This window comes from Aquila chrysaetos, chromosome 1, assembly GCF_900496995.4.
Source record: "Aquila chrysaetos chrysaetos chromosome 1, bAquChr1.4, whole genome shotgun sequence".
NCBI lineage: Eukaryota > Metazoa > Chordata > Aves > Accipitriformes > Accipitridae > Aquila > Aquila chrysaetos.
In genome coordinates, this window is record NC_044004.1 from 36,336,978 (window position 1) to 36,363,783 (window position 26,806).

At 36.1% G+C, this 26,806-nt stretch overlaps 1 protein-coding gene across 3 annotated transcripts; it reads left to right on the forward strand.

Moving 5' to 3' along the window:
- The first annotated feature begins 1,415 nt into the window (after positions 1 to 1,415).
- On the forward strand, positions 1,416 to 26,755 carry PDLIM3 (PDZ and LIM domain 3). Of its 3 annotated transcripts, XM_030022235.2 has the most exons (8): positions 1,456 to 1,726; positions 7,240 to 7,391; positions 9,062 to 9,146; positions 15,631 to 15,698; positions 19,054 to 19,317; positions 22,577 to 22,704; positions 23,840 to 23,951; positions 24,786 to 26,755. In XM_030022235.2, exons 1-8 carry the CDS (start codon positions 1,634 to 1,636, stop codon positions 24,973 to 24,975), a joined length of 1,092 nt encoding a protein of 363 aa, XP_029878095.1. In that variant the 5' UTR covers positions 1,456 to 1,633; the 3' UTR covers positions 24,976 to 26,755. The 3 variants fall into 3 exon arrangements, with proteins under 3 accessions (XP_029878104.1, XP_029878114.1, XP_029878095.1); XM_030022244.2 differs by lacking the exons at positions 15,631 to 15,698; positions 19,054 to 19,317 and adding an exon at positions 15,012 to 15,199 and having other exon boundaries at positions 1,416 to 1,726; XM_030022254.2 differs by lacking the exon at positions 19,054 to 19,317 and having other exon boundaries at positions 1,454 to 1,726.
- Positions 26,756 to 26,806: the final 51 nt, after the last annotated feature.

The following is a 26,806-nucleotide window of genomic DNA, read 5'->3' on the forward strand; positions in this document are numbered from 1 at the left end:
CAACCCAGAAAACCCAAACACCACCAAAACTCCAGATATCTTACTGAGAAGGACTTTAACTATGTACGCATTAGCAGCAGACACAGATAAGGACATTCAATAAGTCAGAGGTGGAAGCCAATTTTATATTGAAATCTACAGATAAATAAATTATCCATACCAGAAATTATATGAATGGTATGAACCTGCATTTTATTCTTCTATCTCACTTACTGCCCTCTCTTGTCCAGAAACTCTAAGCAGGTGACAGCTAGTAAGAAAGGAAAGTGCACAGAGTGAACAAAAGTGGGTAAATCCTCTGCCATAAGGAACAAAAAAAATGAAACAAACAAAAACCCCACCAAAACAAAAAATAAGCCCACAAAACACCCCCAGCAAAACCACAACACAAACACCAACCAGAAACTTTCCTCAAAGGTAGAAAAGTTATATGCACTGTTGTTACACCAAAATATATATCCTCATCAGTTTTTATTCTTTCCAAGGTCTCACTGACTTGCTGTTGACTCATTTAGGGAGAGAAGAAAAAAAACCAGACAAAACCCCCCAAAAACCCCACATGCAACACACCACACTGTCTGATGAGAGCTGTAGATACTGTCCTAGAACAGGCCAAACTTTGGGCAAAGAGATGCTTGAAGGACATTACCCACGCCCATATTAACTTTGCTAATATCACATATAAAGAGAAATCTGTAACATCATGATAAGAAAGTGAGTGAACATGTACACCATCACTGCAAAATTCTCCATCTCTTTCTGAACAAAATGTAAGGGATACAGAAGTCCAAATAAAGCTGATCAAGCTGATGCAGGAAAACCAAAAGGAATGCAAAGTATTTATTCAGTAACACCAACAACCTACAGAAGGTATCTGCAACTACCTTAAAAACAGCTAAGATTTCTTCAGGGAGAAGAGACATCATCAACTAATACTGCATTTCTCTTCCTCAGTATGAGAAATATGCATGACATCAATCCAGATTTTTCAAGGCATTAGAGTTGGTGCATGCCATGGTCTCAAGTGACTGTAGCTGAAAAACTCAGCTGAAGGGGGCTGGAAGGACTTTTTGGTGCAATAAACTATTACATTGCAAATAAGACAAGATGTAAAGGTGGGGGGGGGGGGGAGTCTCCTTATCGGTATTTCTGTTTACATGAAACAGAATCGTGTACAAAGTCAAGAGCAGTGCATTGCATTGCTGAAACAAGCACCAGCAACGCAATCAGCATGATATCAAATGAGCAACAGGGTTGCTTTAAGAAACCAGAAGGACGCTGCATCCTGAAGCTTACTGATCGTCAGGCTGAGGGGACGCTGCAGCAGCAGATAAAGCTGAAGTACTTGTTGTAAACTTTCCAGCATTCAGGCTTTATTTGTCCGAGTTCGATACTCCCCTCCGTGGGTGGAGAAGCCGAGGGACTGGCTGACGTCACCCAAAGAGCAGGGATAAAGCGCAGTTCCCGCAGCCGTGGGACGAGTAAAAGTTCCTAGGAGGTGCGTAGGGTCGGCTGCCCTGTCCGGCAGGTGCTCTGCTGACAGCACCCTTCCTCCGACAGCTTGGCTCCTCACACAGACCTAAGCAAAAAAGGACAGTAACCAAGGAAAAAAAAAAAAAAAAACCTGTCCACAATGCCACAAAATGTTGTTCTCCAAGGACCGGCACCCTGGGGATTCAGGCTCTCGGGAGGAACAGATTTTAACCAACCCTTAATCATAACCAGGGTATGTACTCTTTCTGTTTCCTTTCTATTTATTACATTTTAAAGTTGTTGCAGATTTTTGCCCTTTACTGTTCTGGAGTTCAGAGATGCAGATGAAGCTGTGAGTAGATTAGCAAGTAGCTGCTAGTTCTGAGGAGAGCCAGCTGAATGCTAACAGTTGTTACAAGTTTTGCGTGACATGTTTCTGGGATCGTTTCATCGGTCTAAAATACCTTAACTGCATTTCTACTTATGCCTCAAAAATTAAATTCAAGTGCCTTGGCTGCAGAAAATCTTTGTCGTGATTTCCCCAGGCATTCAGATGAGAAAATTACTTTCAAGCCTACTAAAGGCCAGACCCCACTTTTATCATTTGCAAGACTAGCCTCTGTGATCACTGGGGGGGAAGACTGCTTGGCAGCAGCTCCTCACGTCTGGAAGTTTCTACTTTGCAAATTCTGTGCCAACTTTACAAGATTAATCTGACTCTTATTTAATTAAATCAAGTCCTGATTATTGCCAGCAAAGGCAACAGCGCCTTTTTTTACACATGTGAAAGTTCTCACTTTCATGAATGTTCAATCAGTGAATTATTAGAAAGTTATCCAATCCTGAATACGAAGGAGATAGTTCTTTGGTGTTTTCTGCCATATTTAGAAAGAGCCTATTTACCTTAACCCCCTAATAAAGGGCAAGAATCCAAGCCTTCCTTTTTTCATGGATCTTGAGCTGTTAACTGCAATTTATTTAAGAAACCAGTTACTCAATGAATGGAGCATATAAAACACTGTCTGCTGCTCTGCATTTACATAGATCTACTCAAAAGGCAGGATATGTATTTTGATAATTGGTATGTTTTGAAAATTGTGTTCAGTGCACATCAGACTAGAATTAGTTCTCCTTATATTTTTGCTGCTTTTCAGAACCTCAGATACATTGAGTGTGTGTTCCATGAGCCTCCAAACCACCAATGCCTTTTTTTTTTTTTTTTTTTAAAAAAGCCCTGCACTATGACTCAATATATACACTATGCCTGGTATTAAACAAACGTCAAGAGCCTTGAAGGATGGATACCACTGGTGAAGCCTTGCAGTAAATATGCTTCTAAACAAGAAGCCACAGAAAATTTAAGGACCAACCTTTCACATATTATACTAGTAAAAATTAGTTTCATTTAATCACTTATTCCAGATTCATATAAGCATAAAATATTTTACTTATTTTAAACAGAAGTAAACCAGAATGCTATTATTTGACTGTATGTAGCTTCATAACAAATATTCACAGGACACAGCAAAGCCTTTGGAGAAACAGGAGACAAAAACATTGAATTAAAAAGAAAAAAAAAAATGTCTGTATGTTTTGGGACCTTCATTGCCTTTTATGGGCCTTCAAAAGAAAAAGTTTCCATTATCTCTAATTAAAAATATTTTAGCGGTGTCTGGTTTGTATTTTCTTTGTGTTTAGATTAAGTGCAATGAAGTTTAAAACTGCAATAACAAAGGACATTACTATAAATGTAACTTTCTAAAGAATAAATTAGTTTGCAATTGACTCAAACCTAGCAAATGCCTCACAAGACATAACATAAGCCATTGCTTTCTAGTATATTACAGAAATGCTCAAAATCACATTTCAAGTAGAACTATGAAATAAAATATCTATAGGGAAAAATGACATGTTTAAGTTTGCTTAGCTCACATTCAAGAATATTAATGGTAGATTTGTTTAATATTTTTGTTGCCAAAGCATACATTTAGAAGAGTCCCTAAATAAGTATTCATGCAGTACTCCTTAAGAAGTAGTGAATATTTTGCAAGATCCATATGCCTCGCTTTTGGGGGCCTAGGTGTTCCTTTTGTAAAAGGTATCACCAGCAGCCCGTTCACATTTGGCTTAACTGTCCTGACAAGAAAAAAATTATTAGCCATTAAAACAAGAACTAGAAATTATTATTAAACACGTTTTGAATAAAATAATTGGACAGGTGTTGAGTTTGGTTGGCTACAGTCCTTGTTCAACAAGAGAAAGCTTTTACCAGGACTTGTCAAGAGAGACAGACAACATAAGAGATCATCATCCACCTGTCTAAAGAACAGATGTCATCTCCAAAACCCATCTGTGATTTGTTCTGTTGTTTTGACCGTTTCAAGCAAATGCAAAAACCACAGATCATAATCACTGGGAAAGTAGGAAGAACAGGAGGGGACTAAAAATAGACATACTCAGATTCTATTAGGGTCAGAAACAACGAATTAACTAGAAATAATGAAAAAATGTCTTGAAATCCTTGGAACTTTACATAGATACAAAGAAATTACATCAATTAAACTGATCAAAAACCTAGTCTTAATGAAACTGAATAATTCAGTTTATTTTGACCAGAAGATAACCTTTTGGGTTAAGCATTTAGAGGAATGCAATCCTGGAATTTAAGTCATATTGAATAAAGCATTACAGGAACAATTGAAACTTCTAGAGTTTGGAGGGAATGGTGAAATATTATCGACTCTAGATTTAAGTTCTATTTTAATATAAACCTTTACAGGTCACAATGCAAGTATTTATATTAACTCAATTTTATATCTAGCCACTCTGCAGACATTCATAACTCTCTTTAGAAAACACAGAACCTGCAATGTTTATGAAGGTGTGCCATGATGAGCTTCATAAGTCTATTAACAAATGCAGAGAGGTTTTCTTCAAAGTTTTCATAGGAGACAGTGCCCCTCATGTGGTTAAATAGTTATCTAGTCTCTGACAACATCTGAATGCTCAACATACATCCTTGTATTTATCCAAATCTGAGATACCTAGGATACAGGAGCAACAGGTGTGCCATACAGACATGTCCTGAAGAGAAAGGCAAAAATCTTCTCAAAGCACCGTAGAATCTACCTCATGAAGCCAGAGTGAGCAAGCAACAAACACTACAGTCATAATACGATTCTAAGTGTTCACAATCCACATTTAATGTGTCACTAATGAGTTCCTTAAGAAACAGTATTACTTACATCACTGAGGTACCCACAATATCAGTATTATACCCACAATATGGTGTAATCTTGCAACGCACAACCTGGTCCCTCCTTTCTATAAAACGTAGGCTGCAGTACTTTTGTCTGTCTGCCTCTCTTCCCCATAAGCAACAGTCAAGATTTCCCCCCTGAAATATTAAGAAAGAAGAGCTGGCACCCAGCTATGTTCCTCCTACCCCATCCTAGTGGCAGATCTCCAGCTCTTTCCATCAAGCCCAGGAAGAGCTGATGAGGGAAAGGATTATACAAGGGCAGGTAGTTCTGCACCCCAGAAGGCCTGGGCAGGTAGAGCTCAGCACTCCCATCAAGGTGTTAAGGCCCAACAGACACATCCCAGAAGCCTGGCAATAATCAATTCAGCTAAGGAATAGGAAATACAGACTCCTGGCCCTTTTCCTCCTTGCTCCCACCAAACAATGGTAACCCCATTGAACCATATAGTGGTATCACTGCAGCTGGTAACAATATGCTAAGAAAATCCAAGGGATTGTGCGTTACTACCAGCAGCACAGAATGGGTTAGGTCCTACTAGCAGCACAGCTGCAGGGGAACGTACCATGCTAGACAGATATGCTACTTTATAAGGCAGAATCATTACGTCAGTACATTGCTGCAGTATGCCACAGATAAAGCAGAGGATTTGTTGTGACACGTAAAAAGCATAATCTACCGAGTAACCTATATAAGGGTTATTCAAGCAAGCTTATTCTTGGAGGGAACCAAGAATGGCTGGGTTTGCCCATTTTGGGTATTAGAGCATCAACAGTCACACTCGAATGCTAGGAATCCTGCTGCAGTTTGTCATTCCACACATCTACAACATGCTAAGCAAAGTCAGGAGCCGTTCCAGGTTAAAGGGAGAAGCATGATCATACCTCTACCCCTGTCTTATTGCAGTAATGTAAGTGGTCTCAGTGTAGTTCATTTACACCAACAGCTGTTGAAGTTTGAGAAACAGAGTATTTTGGAGACTTCAGACTTAGAATTTATGAGCAACTTCCTCGACTCATACTCAAACAGATTATTCAGGCACCTTAAGACTTTGTTAAGCACACACTACACGAGTCCATTCTTTTGGAGGGTGAGGGGGTAAAAGCCTCTGCTGAAAAACTGGGAAACACCAGAGTTGAACACCTCCATAGCATGTTTTCTAGTCCCCCATAACACTTAATTACTTCTAATAATTGAGATAGCACTTGCTTTGGCTGCAGCCAAACCCATGGTGACAAAAAAATATCTCCAATAGCTTTTTTACTTCATACATGGCACAGATCAGAGAACTGCTCTTGTAAATAAGAATATATTGACACTTTTGTCCTCCACACTGGGATTCATTTACTTTAAAAAAGCAGCTAGTGTTATTTTAGATGAATCAACCTGTCCCCTTTGTTCTGCTGTTTCAGAAGAGCTGAATTCCAGAAGCTTATGTGCTACATCCATCAATTTCATGTTGCTGTCTTGGTTATCAAAGGTCACCTAAAATGGCAATACACACCTAAGGGACCTAAATCCCACGCAGTGACCAAAGACCTCTTTAAATGCTATGGTGGTATGACAAGTCACCTGTTTGCGAAAAAAAGGCCTGCAATTCTAGAACAAGCTTTAGTAATATCTAAGGTCATGGCCTCTCTGCAATAGTTATTTTAAAACAGAATTATATTGCATTTCAATTATTTGAACCATGATGTAGAAGATTATCAACAAGACAAAAAAAAAAAGCAAGCATAGAAAGATAAGCTTTGAGCTATTTCTATGAATGTCACTGACGATGGTACCTTTCTGTGAGGTATGAATTCTGCCACACAGATCACCTTGAAAGATCAGGGCCCTTGTTATTCACATGCAATGGGACTTAAAGCTAAGCACTTTAAGGAGTTCAGGGTCTGGATTAGACAACAATAAAGAGAAAAATATCATTTCAGTATTATTAGCATATTTCTGATTACTTAGCAATACAACATGAGAGACCAGGCTAGCAGAAACACACTAACTGCTGTATTTGTCCTTAAATGTGGTAAGACCACAAGTGGCTTTCTATATCAGCCAGTCAATGGCACATCACGCACATGAACATTAAGTAGCACTATTTCTTAGCAGTTCTATTCTTCTGCTGTTGCCTGGAGTTGCAAGGGAAAAACTTAACTGTTTCTTTTCAAGCAAATTACACAATGGCAGTTGAGACAGAAGATTTAAAGACAAGTTACAGTAACTACAGAAATCAGAGTGGAAACTACTTAATGCAGAAGTGTGAAGATAGTTTCCATCTGATTTGAAGTTATGATGAATAAAGCATTTATGTGGTGATCTGACAATAGAACTACAGAGGGTCTGGCAAAACTAAGAACTTACTTTTTTTGTTAGCCAGCATATAGTTGTTTACAGGCCCACTCCCTCCCTCCGCAACCCCATAGAAAATAGGGAAGCATGGTGAAGTTTATTTTCTCTATCAATTTTCAGGTATGCGTGGTGCTTAAGCAGTTAAATTTTGTTTTTTCAGATTACACCTGGAAGCAAGGCTTCAGCTGCCAACCTGTGCCCCGGTGATGTTATTGTAGCTATTGATGGTCTAGGCACAGAGAACATGACACATAACGATGCCCAAGAGAGAATTAAAGCAGCTGTACATCAGCTTTCTTTGAAAATAGAGAGGTACGTGTACACGTCCGCTTACTTGTGAAAGAAGATACTACCCAACCTATTATACAGTACAACTATTATATAGTGTAACTATTCAAAATAATTTTAAGAATTTCACAAAACCTTTAAAATTACAAGCACCCAGACCCACCTCACCAACTCCAGATCACACAAGACTCCCCAGAACACTTCTTCATGGGCACAAGATGACTGCCCTCAGGCTACTCACCACATTTATTGAGCTGTGAACTGTACCCCCGTACTGTCCCTGCTGACTCCACAAGTCCTACGTTTGCTGTCTGTAAACAAACAGTTCTTCACATTTTTGGGAAAGAATAAAACCCTCAGCTAGCTGTCAGTTGTTCAGTTACCTCTCTGCTCTAACACTCCCTCAACCACAGGTGCTTATCATTGCCTCCTGCTCCCAACCACAGACAAAGCTGTGAGTATATCCTCCCAGTTAAGGAAAGCAACATCACATCAGACTTTCATAAGGGGTAACAAAGGAGGAGGTTTAAAGCCAACCTCTTTGGTCACAATGTATTAGACCAAATACAGGATTCTCAAAGCAACGTTAAAACCAAAACAAAACTGAAAAACCCTCTCTTACCTAAACTGCAGGAGTCCAGAAACTTTTTGTGTTCATTTTGCCCAACTGAAGCCAGCAACAGAAACAACCTGCATCTTCACACCTCCCAACTGAGTTTGCTCAGCCTTTAATCAGAATCACCTAGCACACCCTTTCAGCTGCCTCCAGGAATCAGACAGCTCTGATTGACCTGAGGCTCTCAAGGAGGCACAGTACTTTATTACAGCTGACCACAATATTTCTTTCCAAATACAGAAGGTGGGGGTTTTTTTGAAAGGAGCATTGTCAAATTACTAGATCACACACCACTGTTAAAAATTCCTACAGTTAATTCTAGGTTCTGGTACAGATTGGTATACGCCATTCAGCAGCTCTCTTAGGAAGCAATTTTCAAAATATAAGTGTAATTGTGCCTATGAAATACATGCATATTTTTAAAATGCTAAATACTTGTATTTATATAACAAGCAGTCCTAGATTAATGTTTAACATTAATATTACACTATTTTAAAATTAGCTGCCAAATTTCACTTTGTCGATGAAAACAAAATTGTAACTGATATTTGCATGTTATCTCTGCCTAAGTGACTGAAAGAATCAATTGCACATATACTTTGCATACCTAGATTGCATTCCTCCTACACTGAATCAGACTTTGCATGGATATTGTGGTCATAAAAAAAGAAATTGATGTTGTTCTGGTTTAGGATTACTACTAAGATATTCACTTATTTGTGCAAAATATTCTGAGGACCCAACATTCATTCTATCAACCATTAAAAAAACAACTGTAAAAATTTCATCAGCTCAGGTCAGAATGGCATTAATTTCCCTTTCCCTTTGCATTTGGTAACTAGTAACAAATTATTTTCCATTGTTCAAGGTATACAGTTTTTTAAAAAGTAAACACACTTTTAATATATTGTTTACATGTAGTACACATTATATATGGTTCAAGTACTTTTCTGTTAAAACATTTAACAAGCATAGAACAAACTGAAAATTTTCAAGCTGCATTATATTTTACAGGAACATATACAACTCTATAGGAATTCAAGTTATTTAAATTCTGCCTTTCTTTCTTTCCTTCTAGGGCAGGAACTAAATTATGGTCCCCACAAGTTTCAGAAGATGGCAAAGCACATCCCTTCAAGATAAATTTGGAAGCTGAACCACAGGTATGAATTGTTGAAAGTTACCTAACCATTTCCATTCACCTTTTTACACTCTAAATGATTTCCCTTGTGGTCATTAAAATACTTTGAATAGCACTTCATCCATTATCTGCCAGTTTAAGCTAATACAAACCATCACAATTATGATATGTATGAACATCTTTTTATCTGACTGGATTTTTTTTATTTTTCAGCTATAAATGAAACAAAACATTAACAAGTGACAACACATTCTCATTTTTCTTTGAAACTGTACATATCACCATAGCTTTATTATGGAAAGAAAATAACTCGTTTTATGCTGATAGAGTTTAAGTTGCTTTAGAGATTCTTCATCATACAAGGAAGTTCTTCAATCAGGAATAAATGTCAAGTACCAAAGCAATGCACTCATCACATCACAAAAGTTATTTTGATGTAACAGTCAGTTAAATAGAGAGATCCATTAATGCTGCATCTCTTTACTTCCATATGTTTTTATACTACACCACAGAACTTGTACAAAACCCATATACTGATCAATAATCAAACCATTCACCAATTCTGACCAGCAAAGTCTTGATCCTTGTATATGACCAAAGCAAACCCAATCAATTTAAATCCTACGAGCTGAAGTGTCCGTATTGTATATAGTTAATTAGCTAGCTACTGTCTACAACTAGTGCTTTATTCTTTTGTCGTTCCTCTTTAACCTACATGAACGTTTGCTGTTCTCTCAAGAGGGGGGAGGGAAGAGCATTCTGCTGATCCTGGAAGGCCAGGATCAAAGCAAGTATGTCAAAGTATTTATTCTGTGCTATCCTAGACAAAATGTAAGTGCAGATTCCATTTAAATAAATCCTAGGCAATAAATACTTCCATGAATTCTGTTTTCATGGAGACACTCCCAAACATAAATATGGCATTTCAGTGTTCCAGTTCTCTCCCTTCCAATCTAAAAACTTGCATTAAGTGATACAGCAAACTTAATCAGAAATAACATATCCTCTTCAGCAGTAGGAGATAGCATAGTGAAGAAAAAAAAACATTTTAAATGCATATTTTTGTGGAATAGCTAGGATACATATAAAATAAACAGCAATGAAACAAATTCACTAAAAAAGCTACAGAGAAAACCACGTAGGCATGTATGACAGGAGAGTAATCCCTTTGCATGAAAGCTGCATTCCTAAAAAGGATAGTTACTTAAAAATAAATCACAAGATTTCATTAAGTGCTATTTGGCAGACTATTGAAAGCAGTCTCCATTGGGCAATCAGAAAAACTGTTTCTCCTAGGTTAAACAGCCCACCTCTTCATTTCAGTATCTCTCTCTCTTTCCTTCCTAGGAAAATCAGGACTACTGAGTATATTTAATAAATAGTAGGCCCCAGAAAAGTAGCAATGCATATAAACAAATATGCTAAACCATTCTAAGGATGATTTACATTTTAGATTAAATTCTTCCATCCAAGAACATCCATTACCCTGATCTCCCTGTGGAAAAAAAATATAGCCTTTTTTCCAACAATTGCTGTAATTTTAAATTAAATTTTACTGCATATTTAGTCACAACACACGAGACCCAGCAGTGTGTATACCAGTAGTGAAAACAGTACAACATCAAAGTTTCTTTAACCTCAGATGACAAATTATTGCACAACTATAACCTGTGCTGTTTAGGTCATATTAGAGTTTGCTGGAGTCCAACAATAAATAAAGGCATTGAAGCCCAGACAAATGGAGAAAAATCCAAAAGCAATATAGTGTTACTTCAAATGTAAAACCCTTTTATCCAAAAGTATTTTATACATTGACTGGTGTGCAGAAATGGAAGATCACCGAGTTCTATAAAAAGCATTTCCTCCATTTATATAATAATTAAAATTACTCAAAAGGTCATAGATGTTATAAATGTAGTCAGATTTTTTTCACTCTTGCCAGAAAGACATTTTAAAGTTCACTAAGAAAGTTTCACAAGGGTGAGTCAATAATTTAAAATACATTATAAGCCAAGTAAATAACAATAATAGATGAAGACTTACACAATCTTCTTAGTATCTAGTTTCTATTTGCAAGCTAATAAAAGGTAGTTATAAATGCAAGTATAACATATTTTAAATTGTTCAGCAATTTGGCCAAATATTTGGCCAGAGAATGCTTACTTTAGCTTCAATGACTGAAAATTATTCTAGAGATGCTTGGAGATGGTTATGTGAAAACTGATAAACAACTAAATACTGTGCCTACCTGCAGCTATGGAACAAGGGACCTTTACACCGTAGCAAACTTTTGCATTTAGGCTGAGCATCCCCAAAGAGTCCTTTGGAGATTGGTATAGGCAATTGTCACAGCACAACGAAAGCTCTCACTGCTTTTTCCTCTGGGAAGAGGAAACTGAGGCAACAATTCTAGTAAATAACTTACAGCAGTAAGTGGCTGACTGAGAGCCACTCTTGAAAGCTACACAACCCCACATAAAAACCAGCCACCTAATTTCATTAGTCGGGAGCAACCTATAGCATGATGGATAAATAATAGGAAATCTTAGACTACTTGAAGTATTACTAATACAATCACATCGTATTCTGTATAAAAGCAATTTAGAACATAAAGTTCCCAAAGAATATAATTAGGAAGAGAAAATAAAACAATATAAATGGCAAACTGTATCTTATAAATTATTTTTTAAATCCTTTCTGCTGTATTGTCAGTGTAAAACAATACTACGACCTGTAAATTTTTTCTGTTACAATCTCTTTAACCTCATCTAAAATGAATTTCTTTCCATTACCACAATTTCTTGAATTGTTTTTCTTTTTTGCTTCTATCTTTGCCTGAACATTTTGTTCAGTGTGGCTAGGCTTTTGGCCATGAAAGACATTATACATTCTTGGGAGATAGAAATATACTGTACACATAGATAAGTATAAAAATCTAAAAAAAAACCCAACCCACTATTCTAAAAAGTAAGTTTATAGTCTATTACCACTTCTAATCAAGTTTTGAAACAATATAATTGTGATAGTCTGATTTTGAGGACCTACCCCCTCTTCCATAACAGCATTCAGAGATAAAGATTTTAGTCACATGATACCTCCAAAATGTAAACATCTGTGTACTGTCATAGCAATTATCCCCAAGGAATGCTATCATATGGTCCGTGCTGGATGCACTTCTACAGATTTTAGGGGCTACATTCATTCTATTCCCAATACCTGTATCAATGCAAAAAATGTAGTTAGACCTGCAAAAAGGACATCAGTCAGCTGGAAAAAAATTAAGAAATTAAATGCTGTAATTCTCAAATATTCCTGATTAGGAATTTCAACAACCTCCAGTTCTCATTTAGCTTTTGAACTAAAGGAGGACTTTTCACAGATTCAATGAGATCCAATAAACACAAGAGCTGGACTATTTTTGCTGCTGTATGTTCTGTCACTGATATTTTATATGAATAGATGAGTTAAAAAGAAAACAGAATTTAAGTCTAACTAACTGCAAATACTTGTTTCACAACTGTTACATTGTAAACATGCTATTATGGTGCCATATGTCTTCTGTGCTGTTCATTTGTCAACAAGAAATAAAAAAAGGGGATGAAATTACAATGTTCACAGTTGTTTTTGTTCGTTTCGTATCATACATGGATTTAAATAAATTTTAAATACTTTGACATTAATATCATTTATTAAGTAGACATGATCCTAAACACTAGTAGATTATTTCCATTTACTAATACATTTTGTTAACTGCAACCCAGTTCTATCAGACAGAAACAAGGAACTGCAAGAAAAATCTTTGTGCTCGTTTATCTGATTGCTGCTTTCAGTAGCCTCTTACAGTGCAATGCTGCTAAACATTTTTATTTAATAAAACTGCTTTTTACTGTTTGCATTTTCTGGTTGCACATTCTATATATCCATGACTTTTCTTTAGGTCTGTTCCTAAATATATTTCTGAAACTGTTGTTTTAAATAAAAACAAAGGGCCAATTCACATTCAGGTTTTCATAATTTTTATAAATTATTCACCAAAACTTTGAACAGAGACTTGATGCTGTCTGAGAAAGGAAGTAATGTTCTGGGGAATTAACAAAAATCTAGAGATGTCAAAAATGTGTCCATGCTTATCTAATCTGCTCTTCTTATCTTGATTTATTCTGTGGATTTTAGCATTCAAATATCTATTTTAGTTTTTGGTAATATGTTGTACTTGTTCTAACTGGAAATTTTTCTAGCATTCTTAAAGGCTAAGGTAATCTTAAAAAGGCATTTCTGCATTAAACAAAACACTTTGTTTACAGTTTTATTTAGTGGAACAAGGAGACTGGTTTGTGTAGCATGCAACACATATGTGAACGACCACAACTGCACCTGAGTAATTTTAAAGTTGAAGATGTTGGGTGTGTCACCATTAAAAAATATGTGATAGCAAATACCAGACAGCATATGCTGTACACAGTGATTAAGCCGAAGGCTCCTGTACCTAAGATACAAGCTTCAACAATTTGAAATAAATCTCTATCAGAACTTACACTGTCTCTAGGTCATATGACACAGTGGGATAGCAACATAAGTACAGAAATGGTCTATAGTATTGCAGGTGTGTTTCTAGTACACCAATCACACTCAAAAACAAAGCCAAATTGGAGAACTGGCAAAGATTTCTATGAAAATTGAAGTATTTATGACCTGTGTTATTTTAACATTTCAAGTTCCAGTCTCTAAAGAAGAGACCAATTCAAATTGTAGAAGCCTATTTGTTAGGAACAAGAGCTTTTTATTCCATACCGATGGAAGTTCAAGTGCTCTCGCAGCACTGTCTCCAAAGAGCGCTGCAGGACATCAGGACAAAGTGATGGACTACAGCAGCAAACATTCTTCACCCACGAGCACAGAAAGGAAAAAAAAAAACCTCAGCAGACGACAACACTATTTTTTCCAAAGTCTGTATTTCTCTGGGTTAGGGATGGACCAGACCTGAGCTGACCGGGACTCAAAGGAGACTGTATTAAATATGCACAACACAAATAATTCATTTTTCACACAGTCAATAGTCTTTATCGTTCCTGGCCAATCACTACAGAAGAACATTGTAAGTTATCTGAAAGGTCATCAGAGATTTTGTTTCCAGATCTTATCCCTATGAATTCTACAACTGGAAGCAATTATCTGGGCCAACAATAAACAAAATCGTATTCCAGAAATAAACAAACATAGGCAGAATGATTTCCAATTTACCCATTTCTGGGTTTTACTTATTTATGATGATTTCACATTATCTTTAAATTATACAGCACCACAATTTTTGACGCACAGGTATGCTTCAAAGTATAGAATAAATTCAGAAGAATGTCCTTGATCTGATGTACATTCAAGACTATTTCCATAAAAGAAGCGTTAAAAATTATGTGTTTTCTAGGCAAGACATTTACAATAAAGTCTTCATATTTTTGTGAGTCCCTCCATCAGCATGTGACAAAAATGCAAAGGCAGAGACTAGCACTAAAGCAAAGCAATGAAGCTAACTATACATGGAATGTTTCTAAAAGAAGATGCTAAACAGTGCAAAATCTAGAGAACAATACAACAGATTACTATAATATTCATCCCTCCCATTTCTTCTTGAAGTTGCACACTATTTACAAACATGGAATGCCTTCTGTTTGCCCTGAGGCAGGAAAATAATAGTCTCTGAATGTGTATGGCTTAAGTAGCATATAGAAAATTCATGGAAAAATATAGCATGCTTGCACCAGTTCAAAAATAACAAAGTCACAAAAGTAAAACATGCAGAGATTAACAATACTGATGTTGTCAGTTTTACTCATTACTAGCTTTGGTGTGCATTGTAGCTTTGTGTATTTTGTCTGCCTATCATGTACAGGAATTCAAGCCTATTGGTACAGCTCACAACAGAAGGGCCCAGCCTTTTGTTGCAGCAGCAAATATTGATGACAAAAGACAGGTAGTGAGCTCCTCCTATAATTCTCCAATTGGGCTGTATTCATCTGGCAATATTCAAGATGCACTTCATGGACAACTGAGGGGTCTCATTCCTAACTCATCGCAAAAGTGAGTACTGGTATTTACTTATAATATGCGGCCATTTGTGGTATATCACTATCTGTTCTGTTTTCAATTTAAAAGTCCAGCTCTTGCTGTTTTTTCTGATAATCAGGAGTTGATTATCCAAAAAAATGGTGATAAATGAAGCAATTTTTTCCAACACAGAAAACTCTCCATTCAGCTCTGTAGTAGCAATGCTGCAGGTAGCTAAAATTTGCCCTCTATGTTGAGCTGCAACACTACCTACCATCATCCTTCTCTCTTACAACTGCACTTTACTCTGAATGTTTCTGAACACTAAAGTGATTGTATTTTGAGTACCAGGAATGTACAAACTAAACACGGTTACAATTTTAAAACTTTGTTAGCTACTTTTTAACTAGAAATAAGCATTTGTAGGCCAAAGAAAGTTATTTTAACCCTCTTTTATTTTACAGGATATGAACTACTTTGAACACAAGCATAATATTCGGCCCAAACCTTTCATAGTCTCAGGCCGAAGCAGGTTATAAACTCTGAGTGCTGTGCTGGATTTGGATGCATGATGTTATTTTTTAATGGATACTCACCATTCACATTAATAAAACATACTGATGCATTTGAAATTTACTCATAGTAGTATATAGCCTAACACTGAAATAAATTAAAAAAAAAAAAAAAAAAATGGTTGACTTGCAGAGATCAGGCTTGAAATTCAAATTTCTATTTCCAAAAGAATGCAGGTCCACACTCCCATCTCAGTTACACTGATAAGAGTCTGAAGTAACTGTATTCATGAACCTGATTCAGTTTACAGCGTAGCACCAGATATTGTATACTTATAAATCTATGGCACTTCGAAACTCTTCTGTCCAAATGGAAATTCATGTAATTTGTTAACTTGCTAAATAAAAGATAGCTAGTTATATAAGTTATCATCTAGGCCATTCAGAGATTCTACGTTTGCCTTTCAGCAGACCTCTATTCAGAAGGCAACTTAATGCAGAGCTAAAATAGGAGAACTATCTGATGCCACAGAGGTGTAAAGCTCCAAAATGCAGAAAAGCTAATATATTTACATCCATCACTTTAGTGTAATATTCCTCTATCATCACTGGGGATGAACTGCCTCACTTACTATTATTTACATTATTAAATACAGAGAGGAAAAAACAATGCAAACTGTGTGGCTAAAAGTGCAAGGAAGCTCAAAAGCGCCTGAGTGATGCAATACATTCTAATGTTACCCTTTATCCCCTCTAGCAGTAGCACTTTTTACCAGTGGGCTTAGTGTTCTGTATTTCCTTCCGAAAGTTCAAAATGCCTGCATTCCAATTGTACTTATTTAAGTGTGACAAAGTAGACCAGAAAAACAGGATGATAATTGATTCCTGTGTACAAAGGACAATCTCATATGGATTATCAGTTTTGAGATGTGTTAAATTTTTCAACCACCTGAGTGATAAAGAGGAGACTGTAGAAGATGGATGGAGTCCCATCCTTCTGCGAACAAGAACTATCAATGTAGAACGCCGCCACAGTGGAGAAAAGGTGCCCATCCCTCCTTGCAGTCTGATGCTGATACAGGATAAATGTCAAAACAGTCCTTAGCAAACATGGAATAGAAGCAAAGCCTCTAACCATAGGCAGCACTTACACACTGTACCTAAACTGGCTTTTGGACTACTAGGTACCATTGACAGGTACCTAATCAGATTGATGGAGATTCAAATGAGTGTATCAAGAGCCTTATCCCCTAGTTCAAAAACCTCAGTTACACAATATTTTCTATGAAAATACTGAAGTAAATGGCCATTTTCCAGCATGTCAGATGGGGAAAAAAACCTGCAAAAATTAACCTGACAGCGATGCAACAAGTTTCAGAACTCTAGTTGGGCAAGGTCTGTCAGGTGTTCTAGCACTGAAGAAGTCTGTGTTTACAAACTGCAGAATCTCTGACACTGGGTGTTACATCAACAAAACCTTGGTTGTCACACTGTTTGTCTGCTACATTTTCATCAGTCTGGCTGGATATTTACCCTCTGCTAAACACAGCAAAAACCAAACTGCAACCTTGACTGTAAATATCCCTTTAGGACAGACAGCTGAGGACTTTGACTAAAAGAAGAACTGATTATGGACCGTGGGTTTGAGCTAACAGATTGGGCATTAGCCACAATTTTGGACTTTACTCTGGCAAAACTAACTGGAAATTACATTTAATGTATAATTATATTTTATTTATACTTATAGTTTATGCTGTTTTAACATTACTTTGGCTGCTCATAGCAAGAGTTGTGCTTTTTCTAGCCTTTTCCTGCTACTTTCCATTTACTAACACTATCAGCACTGACAAAACTTACTCTACTGCAGGATCTTGGCGGTCTTGATTCTCCTAGAAGAAAAGACTGTATATTTATAAATTGCCCCCGTGTGAATTTTTTGGCTGGCTCATGCTAGGCGATGATGCAGAACTGTACTTTTGCCTTGAGGCTTGCCTGCCATTTCTGGAATTAGCTTTCTTTTGATATGTCTTTGATGGTAGAGTATATATTTCCCTTTACATTTTTGAGAAAGTGGTCCTACACAAATTCACCTCTGAATCAAAGGGAGAATTGTGGGTCGTCTTCTCCACCCAAAAGTAGCTACTGGGCAGAGTACTGAACTATCAAACTGGGAAACAGAGTATTCTTCCAGGTTTCCACAGAATCATTCAGCTTGGAAAGAACTAACCACAACCCTGATACGCAGGTTGGAAGAAAGAGATTAAGCATTTATCTGATAGCTCTGAATATCACATAAATGGTAACCAATGACTGTGGAAAGCCTGCGTTATGTGCTGTTCCATAGCAACAACAAAGAAATATCCCATAACAAAGAAAGCCTCTGAGGTGCTATGGAGAAAAGACTGAAGTATTAAAAATAGTGACACTGAAAAAGACTTTGGGCTTCACGTTCACATTGTTTTACTAATCCTTTTCCAGAGATGTTAAATTGTTGTGCAGTAACTTTACTTCAGTAACATCAAGCAACATTAATATTTCTAAAAAACTGTACATCTTTTTTATTAGATATAAATTATATGTAAAATCTACTTCAAAAGCAGTAAAATTAATTCTCTGAATACATATCCATTGCTCTTGTGAAGGACCACTTTACATTCTACTGGAAACACTGTAATTTGGAAATGCAAAAGTAAGCCTGGCTGGTTTAGTATCTTTTCTTCTTTGAAATGTTCGACAAATATTAAAAAAACGAAATACAGTGTTAAACTAATTTTAAAAGATTAATAAGTATCTTATCATAGAATTTAAGGAAATCTAAGAAATGTGACACCCATTATTTTACACTACTTTATAGTAGTCTCTTCAACTGTGGACCGAGATGGTCGTGAGGTACAGGACTGGAATGATGCGACTAGGATTCCAGTACTGCAGGTGTTTTTTCTGTCACTGACATGGACAACTCACATAACCTTTGTATGCTACCCTTTTGTAAATGTTAAGAGTTACTCACCTAGAACAAAGAATTTTAGGGAGGCTTAATTAATCCTCAATAAAATCTAGCATTGAAAATGTAAAGTAATATTATGTTCTGAATTATTCAATCTATCAAAGAGTTTTTACTATATTTAAAGAAAATGCATGCCAGAGTTTTAAGGACTCCTTTATAACTGGCATTGATACTTTTTACAGGAAAATACTTTTCAGTGAATACGCATACTTTTGCTTTTCTCTACTTTCTATACTTTTGCTTTTCTGTATCTGTTCTATTTACTCTTTTCAGCCCTGTTAACATCACCATATTCCTGTACTTTTGTCTTTGTTCTCTATAATCTGATACGCATTGCACACTCTTCTGTAATCTGGCTATTAACACAGTGGATGCAGCACTCCTTCGGGGATTGACTGTGGCAGCGGACGCAGTACCCCCTCTTCAATTAGCACGGTTAGCTCTATCTGCCCTACCGAGCTGAAAGCAGTGTCAAAGATGGCCCCTAACATTCCCTTGGAAATGGAGCTTCCCGGTGTCAAGATTGTACACGCTCAGTTTAACACACCTTTGCAGTTGTACTCAGATGACAATATCATGGAAACACTGCAAGGCCAAGTTTCTACAGCTCTGGGGGAAACACCTGTAATAAGGTAATTAGAGCCAGTATCTTTAATATTTATGAATATACAAGTTTAGAATATACCAAAAATCATGAGCTTTAATAATATCACACTGTTTCTCTGAAAATGGGTAAAAGGGTTAGAGAGAACCTGTCATTTAAAGCCCTTCCATATTTTCTTTAAAATACTAGTAATTTATGACTTTTAACCCAAAGCATCAAAGGAGTCTTTAAGAATTTACAAATAAATATTTCATAGGACATAACCTTATATTTGTAGCTAATAAATAAAAACTGATGATACTACCTGGACTATTAGCTGACTGACCACTCCGAATCAAGATTCTGATTCTCTCCAAAATTAAAAACTATTTCTTATTATAATTATTATTTATTTAATAAGCATTTAATAACTTATTCTTATTAATAATTAATAAGTTACTATTAGTAACTCAAATTTATTTCAACTGTTGAAATTCAGGTTACAAAGTTTAGGAAATCTTGTAGATGTTCATAGTGTTCTAGATATTTAACTTCCATTCAGGATGACTCATTCAGTACGACTAGCTCTTGTCCAAAAAGAGCCAGAATGGACTTCGTAGGCCTACTAATCTATCTCTGACTTATGAATTTTAGCCATTGCAATGACTAAAAGGCAGGTGGGAACCTTATGTATCTGAATAACGATGATTATACAATAAAAAGTTTTAAAGCACTATTCATTTTTTTCAAGGGACAATTCATCATTCGCATTGCTTTATCTTTAGTTTTGCATAATGGTAACTTATTTTTCTGTTTTACAACAGTATTTAAGTTAATAATTCATAATACCTATGGTGTAAACTAAAGCTAATTACTAATATTTTAAATAAGCAATAATCACTGGCACCAATGAGCCTTCTTCAGCAGCTTGCAGAATTGGGTTGTTACTAACTATAAAAATCATATTTATATAGAAGTATTAACTTCACCCTATCTGATGAAAACTGTAGTTCATGAAGTTTTTGCAGAGTGATGTTAGTCTACTGCATGAATATTTATCCTCAATCACAACAATTAGAGAACAATTTTTAAAAATTTGCTTTTTCTTTATTCTGAAATCGTGGATTGAGTCCAGAGTAATCAGATTTCACAAATGCCTGTGGCATTCCCAGTTTGAGAACTGACTCTCTACAGAGGTTTGAAATGTCTTTTGTTGTGGGATTGGTTTTCACTATGTATGCATTTAGAAGTGTTATCTCACTCCTTTGTGTCTGTTTTTTTGCTTTCTGTATATAATTGTATTATACTTGTTTCACGTTCAGAAATATTTTAGTGAAGAGGAGAGAATCAAGGGTTTAAGTAGCCATTGGTGAGAATTGTAAATAAGCTCCTTCAATTCATTAAAAGCTTGTGACAAGGCAGTGGTAGTTTCTTCACCAGCTTAAAGGTGGCTCGGAGAAATCTATTGATTGATGAAGATGCAAACAATTAACATAAACAACAGGGGTCACTGCCCAACTGCCGCTGCTCTTACAGTGCCATTTGACAGCTTAGATGCTACCCTGTGAAACAAACCAAACCATATAAAGCAAAACCCAGTCCAGTTCCTTGTGGAATTAGTTGCTTATTTCCAGTGGAAACTTACCTAAAGTCTAACAGACAGTAGGAGGCCAGTTGTAACACAAAATTTAAACTGGACACTAATGTATATATCAGTGAGATAACAGACTTCACTGAAGTAAATTTGGACCTTTCTAATTAGTCCCAGGAGCAGTTTGAAATTTACAGATGCCACACATTCAGCCTAGTTCCTGCTAGTGCATATAGTCATCTACTCTTCCTCTCAACTACTTAGGATGTTAGTTTCCTGGTTTATCTTTTAATCACCTGGTGATTAAAAGATTCACCACAGTTTAAAATACCATGAAATATTCTCGGTAAAATCTTCGGCTCATGGATCATTGGAAATTCAACCATGAGCTGTTGTTTGGACAATAATTTACTTTGTATTTTTATCATAAAATTGGCATTACAAAAAGTAAGCTGTGTCCCATTCTAATTAAATTAAGAAACAGAATTTCCATTCATCAGTGTTCACCTTTGTTGTGGTTTAACCCCAGCCAGCAACTAAGCACCACACAGCCGCTCGCTCACTCCTCCCCACTCCCAGTGTGATGGGGGAGAGAATCAGGAAAAAAAAGTAAAACTCGTGGGTTGAGATAAGAACAGTTTAATAACTAAACTAAAATACAATTATAATACAAATATAATAACAAAAATAATAATTGTAATGAAAAGGAATGTAACAAAAAGGGAGAAATTAGACCCAAGAAAAGACAAGTGATGCACAGTGCAATTGCTCACCACCTGCCCGAGCAGTGATCCGCCCCTCCCAGACAACTCTTCCCAGTTTATATACCAAGCACGATGTTCTATGGTATGGAATATCCCTTTGGCTAGTTCGGGTCGGCTGTCCTGGCTCTGCTCCCTCCCAGCTTCTTGTACACCTGCTTGCTGGCAGAGCATGGGAAACTGAAAAATCCTTAACTTAGGATAAGCGCTACTTAGCAATAACTAAACCATCAGTGTGTTATCAACATTGTTCTCATACTACATCCGAAACACACTGTACCAGCTACTAGGAAGAAAATTAACTCTATCCCAGCCAAAACCAAGACAACCTTACAATGCTTACTACTATGCAATACCTACTTCACTCTTTGTCATCTCCATAAGTTAAATAAGTAACAATTATCTTAGCCACATAACGACTATATTAACTAGTGATCGAGCCAACTTAAAAAAGGAAGAACAACTTCATGTCATGATACTCTCCCAAAAGATTTGTTTACTTAGGTTTTGGCTGACCTTATGTAAAGATGTGAGCTGTGATTTTAACAATATTCTTGAGGCCAGTTGCTGAGAAAATGGAACTTCTGGATACCGTACCAAAGAGCACCTGGTAATACAGCAGTTGATTACAGGAATGCAACTGCTTTGAGGTTAAACACAGGTACCGGCCTATTTCCAAATGCCATTACAGCCAGAACAGTAATTATGGAAATACTTTCATGAGTTTGTAGATTTATTTTTGTAACAATTGCACAGATATTTTGTTTCCAGCACTTTTTAGATCAAGAAGAGGCTATATAAAGCAATGCTACCTGGAAGAAAGAGTTTTTCAGCAGTTGTAGAAACACATTGTCTTTATGTTTGTTTCCTGAATCATATTCTATGCCTGGTAGAGCTATTGCTTTAAAGTTATGTTTGTTAAACCGCTTTATCTGCTCTTCCTCCCTGTGATACAGTGACCCACCTCCCAACTCAGTGCCTCAGTCTGATGTGTACAAGATGCTGCATGCCAACCAGGAGGAGCCCAGTCAACCTCGCCAGTCTGGCTCCTTTAAGGTGCTCCAGAATTTAGTCTCCGAGGAAGGTGGTTAATAATGACATATTCTACCTGTTCAAAGCATTTTTAAATGTTTGTGGGAAGGGGGAATCTGAGAAGAAAATATGAGAGATCAGAGCTGTAAGAATTTCTGAAAGCCCAAGTCATTCTGAATCTTATAGATAGCACACTAGCCTCCTAATATTTGTCCCCCTTGCTTTTATAGCTAGCAATCTCCTGTGTGAATAAAATGGGGGTGTTAATCACAGTTTTCAGAATCTCTTCTCAGATTTTAAGATTGTTAACATACAAAGTTGACTTTAACTGAATGATAAAAAGTTTTATGCAAGAGAACTTTGGGGACAAGCTGCGTATACTCATGACACCAAGAAAGAAAACACTCTCTTCCACATCCAGGAAAAGAGAAATTTAAACCAACTCCTAAAATAAGTTTCAGCCATCACCTCTTCATTCTAAATAAAAATTGAAGAGAACAATATAATTCACAGTCATATTTCCTTCTAATGACGAAGTTATGAAAATAACATTACTAAAGGCTGCAAGTTTGTTATATTTACAGTAAGTGTAAAGAATAAAATACAACCAAAATTAACCTAAAAGGTAAATATTTAAAATTTTCATTTTTATATCTCAATAGTTACCAGAGAAGGGATAAATACATCTAATTGTGTGTGTATATATATATATATATGCACACACCATTGTGGTATTTTGCTTGGCTTTTTCTTGTATTTTGCTATAATTTTGTATTCATATCATGTTACTAATCTTTCTGAATTTGTTGTAGGGTTAGTTATTAAATAAGCAGCTTTCTAACAATAGGTCTTGACTATGTTAAGTTGCTATGTTAAAGCCAAACCCTCCTCCCTCTCCTGCTATACCCAAGACCTACTATCAGAGAATTAGATGATGTCTACAAGACAGAGAGCAATATATATATAATAACTTTTGTACTTGCTTTTTGGCTACAGCTACACAATATTTTTCCCAATTCCAAAGAGGTGGAATCTGGCCAGTAAACTTGTATAGAGAAACTTCATTGTCTGGTGATATAAGTGAAAGCCTGTAAATATATCCAGAAGTGTATTTACAGGAAAATTATTTAACTGCATCAGATGCTTTTATATCAGCCTGTACATAACAGGATTGTTTTGTTTCTCAGATGGACGCCCCACGGGTACAAGAAGTGTGAAAGCACCTGTGACAAAGATACCTACTGCCATGCCTGGTGTCCAGAAAGTGCCACTGTGTGACAAGTGTGGGAATGGGATTGTGTAAGTTGTCTCTTTTTAGTTTTAGAAATCTCTAGTTCAAGCACATGTCCTCAAACACCACCGCAGACTACAGGAATGCTTTCCAAGTGATGGTCTTGGTCTCCACCTGCATCAGTAGAGAAATGCTTCTAGAGAACGGAGATATAAAAACACATTGTTCTAAATGCCAAATTATTAACCTATACTTTAGCCACTTTCAATACAGATTATTTCAGTTTTGATGATCTACTATCAAGGCTTTAATTAAGATTTCTCAGGACCTTTTGCAAGTCAATCATTAACACATACATAACGAAACCAGCAGTTACCTGTGTTGCATTGTCTCAAGCTGTGAATTCTCAAAAGTTTCTTGGTACTGTAAAGCATCCTTCTCCCAACCCAGTAGGAGTATCCATAAAGCTCTCTTCAGCCTATTTTAAAACTACCACATTTCTATCTGAATGACATCACTAACTTCAGCAAAGAACACAGATAATGATGAGCTCAGAGAACACAGTTAGTGAGGAAAAGAAATGTGGTTTTTAAACTCATTTTGTCACCATTTTGATAGGTTAAACTGTACTTTCTGTGTTGTAACCAAACTAACATGTTTCTTCAAACTCTGGTTTTCCAACGAACTATTGAACCATGTGATCACCTCTATGTCATTTTATGTCACTTACTCAAACTCAGCTTCCAACCTTAAATTATATAGTAGTTGGCAAAACCACCAGAAGAACAACCTAAGAGCCTTAAGATAAATACCTAGAACTTACTTTGTGTCATACTGTAGTTTCTTCTCACTTTAAATTCATATGAATTAATTCTTTTTTTCTTTTCATTGTTTCCACATAGAGGAACAGTGGTGAAGGCACGTGATAAATACCGGCACCCAGAATGTTTTGTGTGCTCTGACTGCAATCTCAACCTGAAACAAAAAGGCTACTTCTTTGTGGAGGGCCAACTATACTGTGAAGCTCATGCACGAGCTCGCATGAGGCCACCAGAGGGATATGAAGCAGTTACCGTTTACCCAAAATGCTAGTCTTACGTTAACTCACAAATATATGCATGCACACAAAAAGCCATTAACAGCTTAGAACTGCAGTACAAGTGTCAGGACTTCCGCCTGTTTCCAAAGTAGCAGCTTTTAAACTTTTTCTTGTGGGATTCTGAGGGAGGTGGAAGTCCCTATTAGCCAGCAGTAACATTATACCACTAAAATTCTGCTAAAATATTATCTTTGAAGTTGCCAATATAACTCAATTAAGTATAAACTAAAACAGATGTACTGGAATAAAAAAAGTGAAACAGCTGAGGTATTACATTATTATTACAGCATATACATAAGTGCTGTAATCAAGATATTTTTAACATAAATTAAGTACCTGTGCAAACAACAAAGCCATCAGTGTTACAGGCTGGGCCCTAACAAATGTAGAAAATTGACAGATCATTAGAAAAGCAGCTATTTTACACAGATACTACAACATGAGCAGTTGTTCATGTCTGCTTCCACCATCTATTTTTCAACTACCATTAATGTATGCCAAAAATAGATTTTGCTTACTTTGCTTTGAATTTGGGGTTATATTGACTTAATTTTCTGATGCAGCAACTGTGATAAGGAATAAATACCAAGTCATACAATAAAATGGCTAGAATAATAAAGACTGTTTAATAAGAAGCAAAACACAAGTTCTATGTTCTTTTAATGGTTTGCAGTGAAATCAGCTTTCACATCACTTAGCAGAAAATTGTTTTGAGGCAAGCACACACACACATTGTTTTTTGGAAAAACAACCACTAATAGGAACTCACTGCAAATTAAGAATGAAAGTAAATTTAAAAACCTTTTTGCATAAAATGGTACGGGTTTTTTGCATCTCCATCTTTCAACTTCATAATAGAAACAATGGGGAAATATTGTCATAATATCTTTATTGCTGGTAAATTAAAACTTGGACAACTTTAAAAATAGATGCTAATTAAAATATGCAAAGGAAAGATCTTTTATAAAAAGCCTGGTGAAGTCCTAAGGAAAAAAAAAAAGGCTGAAAGAATACAGTTTTTAAATCAATTTCTGAAACTTTTTAAGGGCTACATTGCTTTCAGGTAGGTGCTAACTACATATACACCTGACTGATAAACTGAACCTTAGCCTTTTCAAAAAATATCAACACAATTCATAAATGATTTATTGGGGTATTTTGAACCCACTTTAAAGTAGAAAAAGCTGCAAAATTTGTACCAAGTCTACAAGACCAGCAGAAATTAACAAATCAGTGGCAAACAATCTTATATTGCAGAATGGGAAAAGTATATAAGAAGCTTAAAGTGTAAGAAGAATATGGAATCAAAATAAGAATTTGTACATACTTTAAATATCTTTTAAAAATTCACATGAGTCCCAAAGCTTGAAATACCATGTCCACATATTCGAAGACTTTTCAAAATGTCTTAAAGTATTATTTCAGAATTTAAATGTTTTAAAAATGTGTGTGTCACTGCCTTTATAATTTATGTCTGCATATCAAAAGCAGACATAAAAAAGTGTTGCACCCTTTTAAAGGTTAGCTCCTGAATTATTTTTGGGCACAAAACATAATTCTGCTCCTCATGTATCATGGAGGCTATGTGTAGCATTTATATTATTCCACTGTTAAAGCCCATAAAATAAATCTGAAAATCCTTTTGAAAGTGAGAGTGCACATAATGCCTATTTTACAAACCTAAAATGTCATCGGTGTTTTAAAATATTTGCTTAATGTTCCTTTCTTTGTGGAGTAACTGAAGGTAAAAATAAATCTACTACATACGATAAAGATTCTGTATTTCTTTTCAACTGGTATGAAAAAAGAGAAAGTGTGTCAAGC

Bases quoted from the DNA above. Each gene is read 5' to 3' on its own strand.
- PDLIM3 (XM_030022235.2), top strand. From the start codon at position 1,634: ATGCCACAAAATGTTGTTCTCCAAGGACCGGCACCCTGGGGATTCAGG. The intron at 22,705-23,839 runs GTGGTTAATAAT...TTTGTTTCTCAG, and splicing joins GAATTTAGTCTCCGAGGAAG to ATGGACGCCCCACGGGTACA. The intron at 23,952-24,785 runs GTAAGTTGTCTC...GTTTCCACATAG, and splicing joins AAGTGTGGGAATGGGATTGT to AGGAACAGTGGTGAAGGCAC.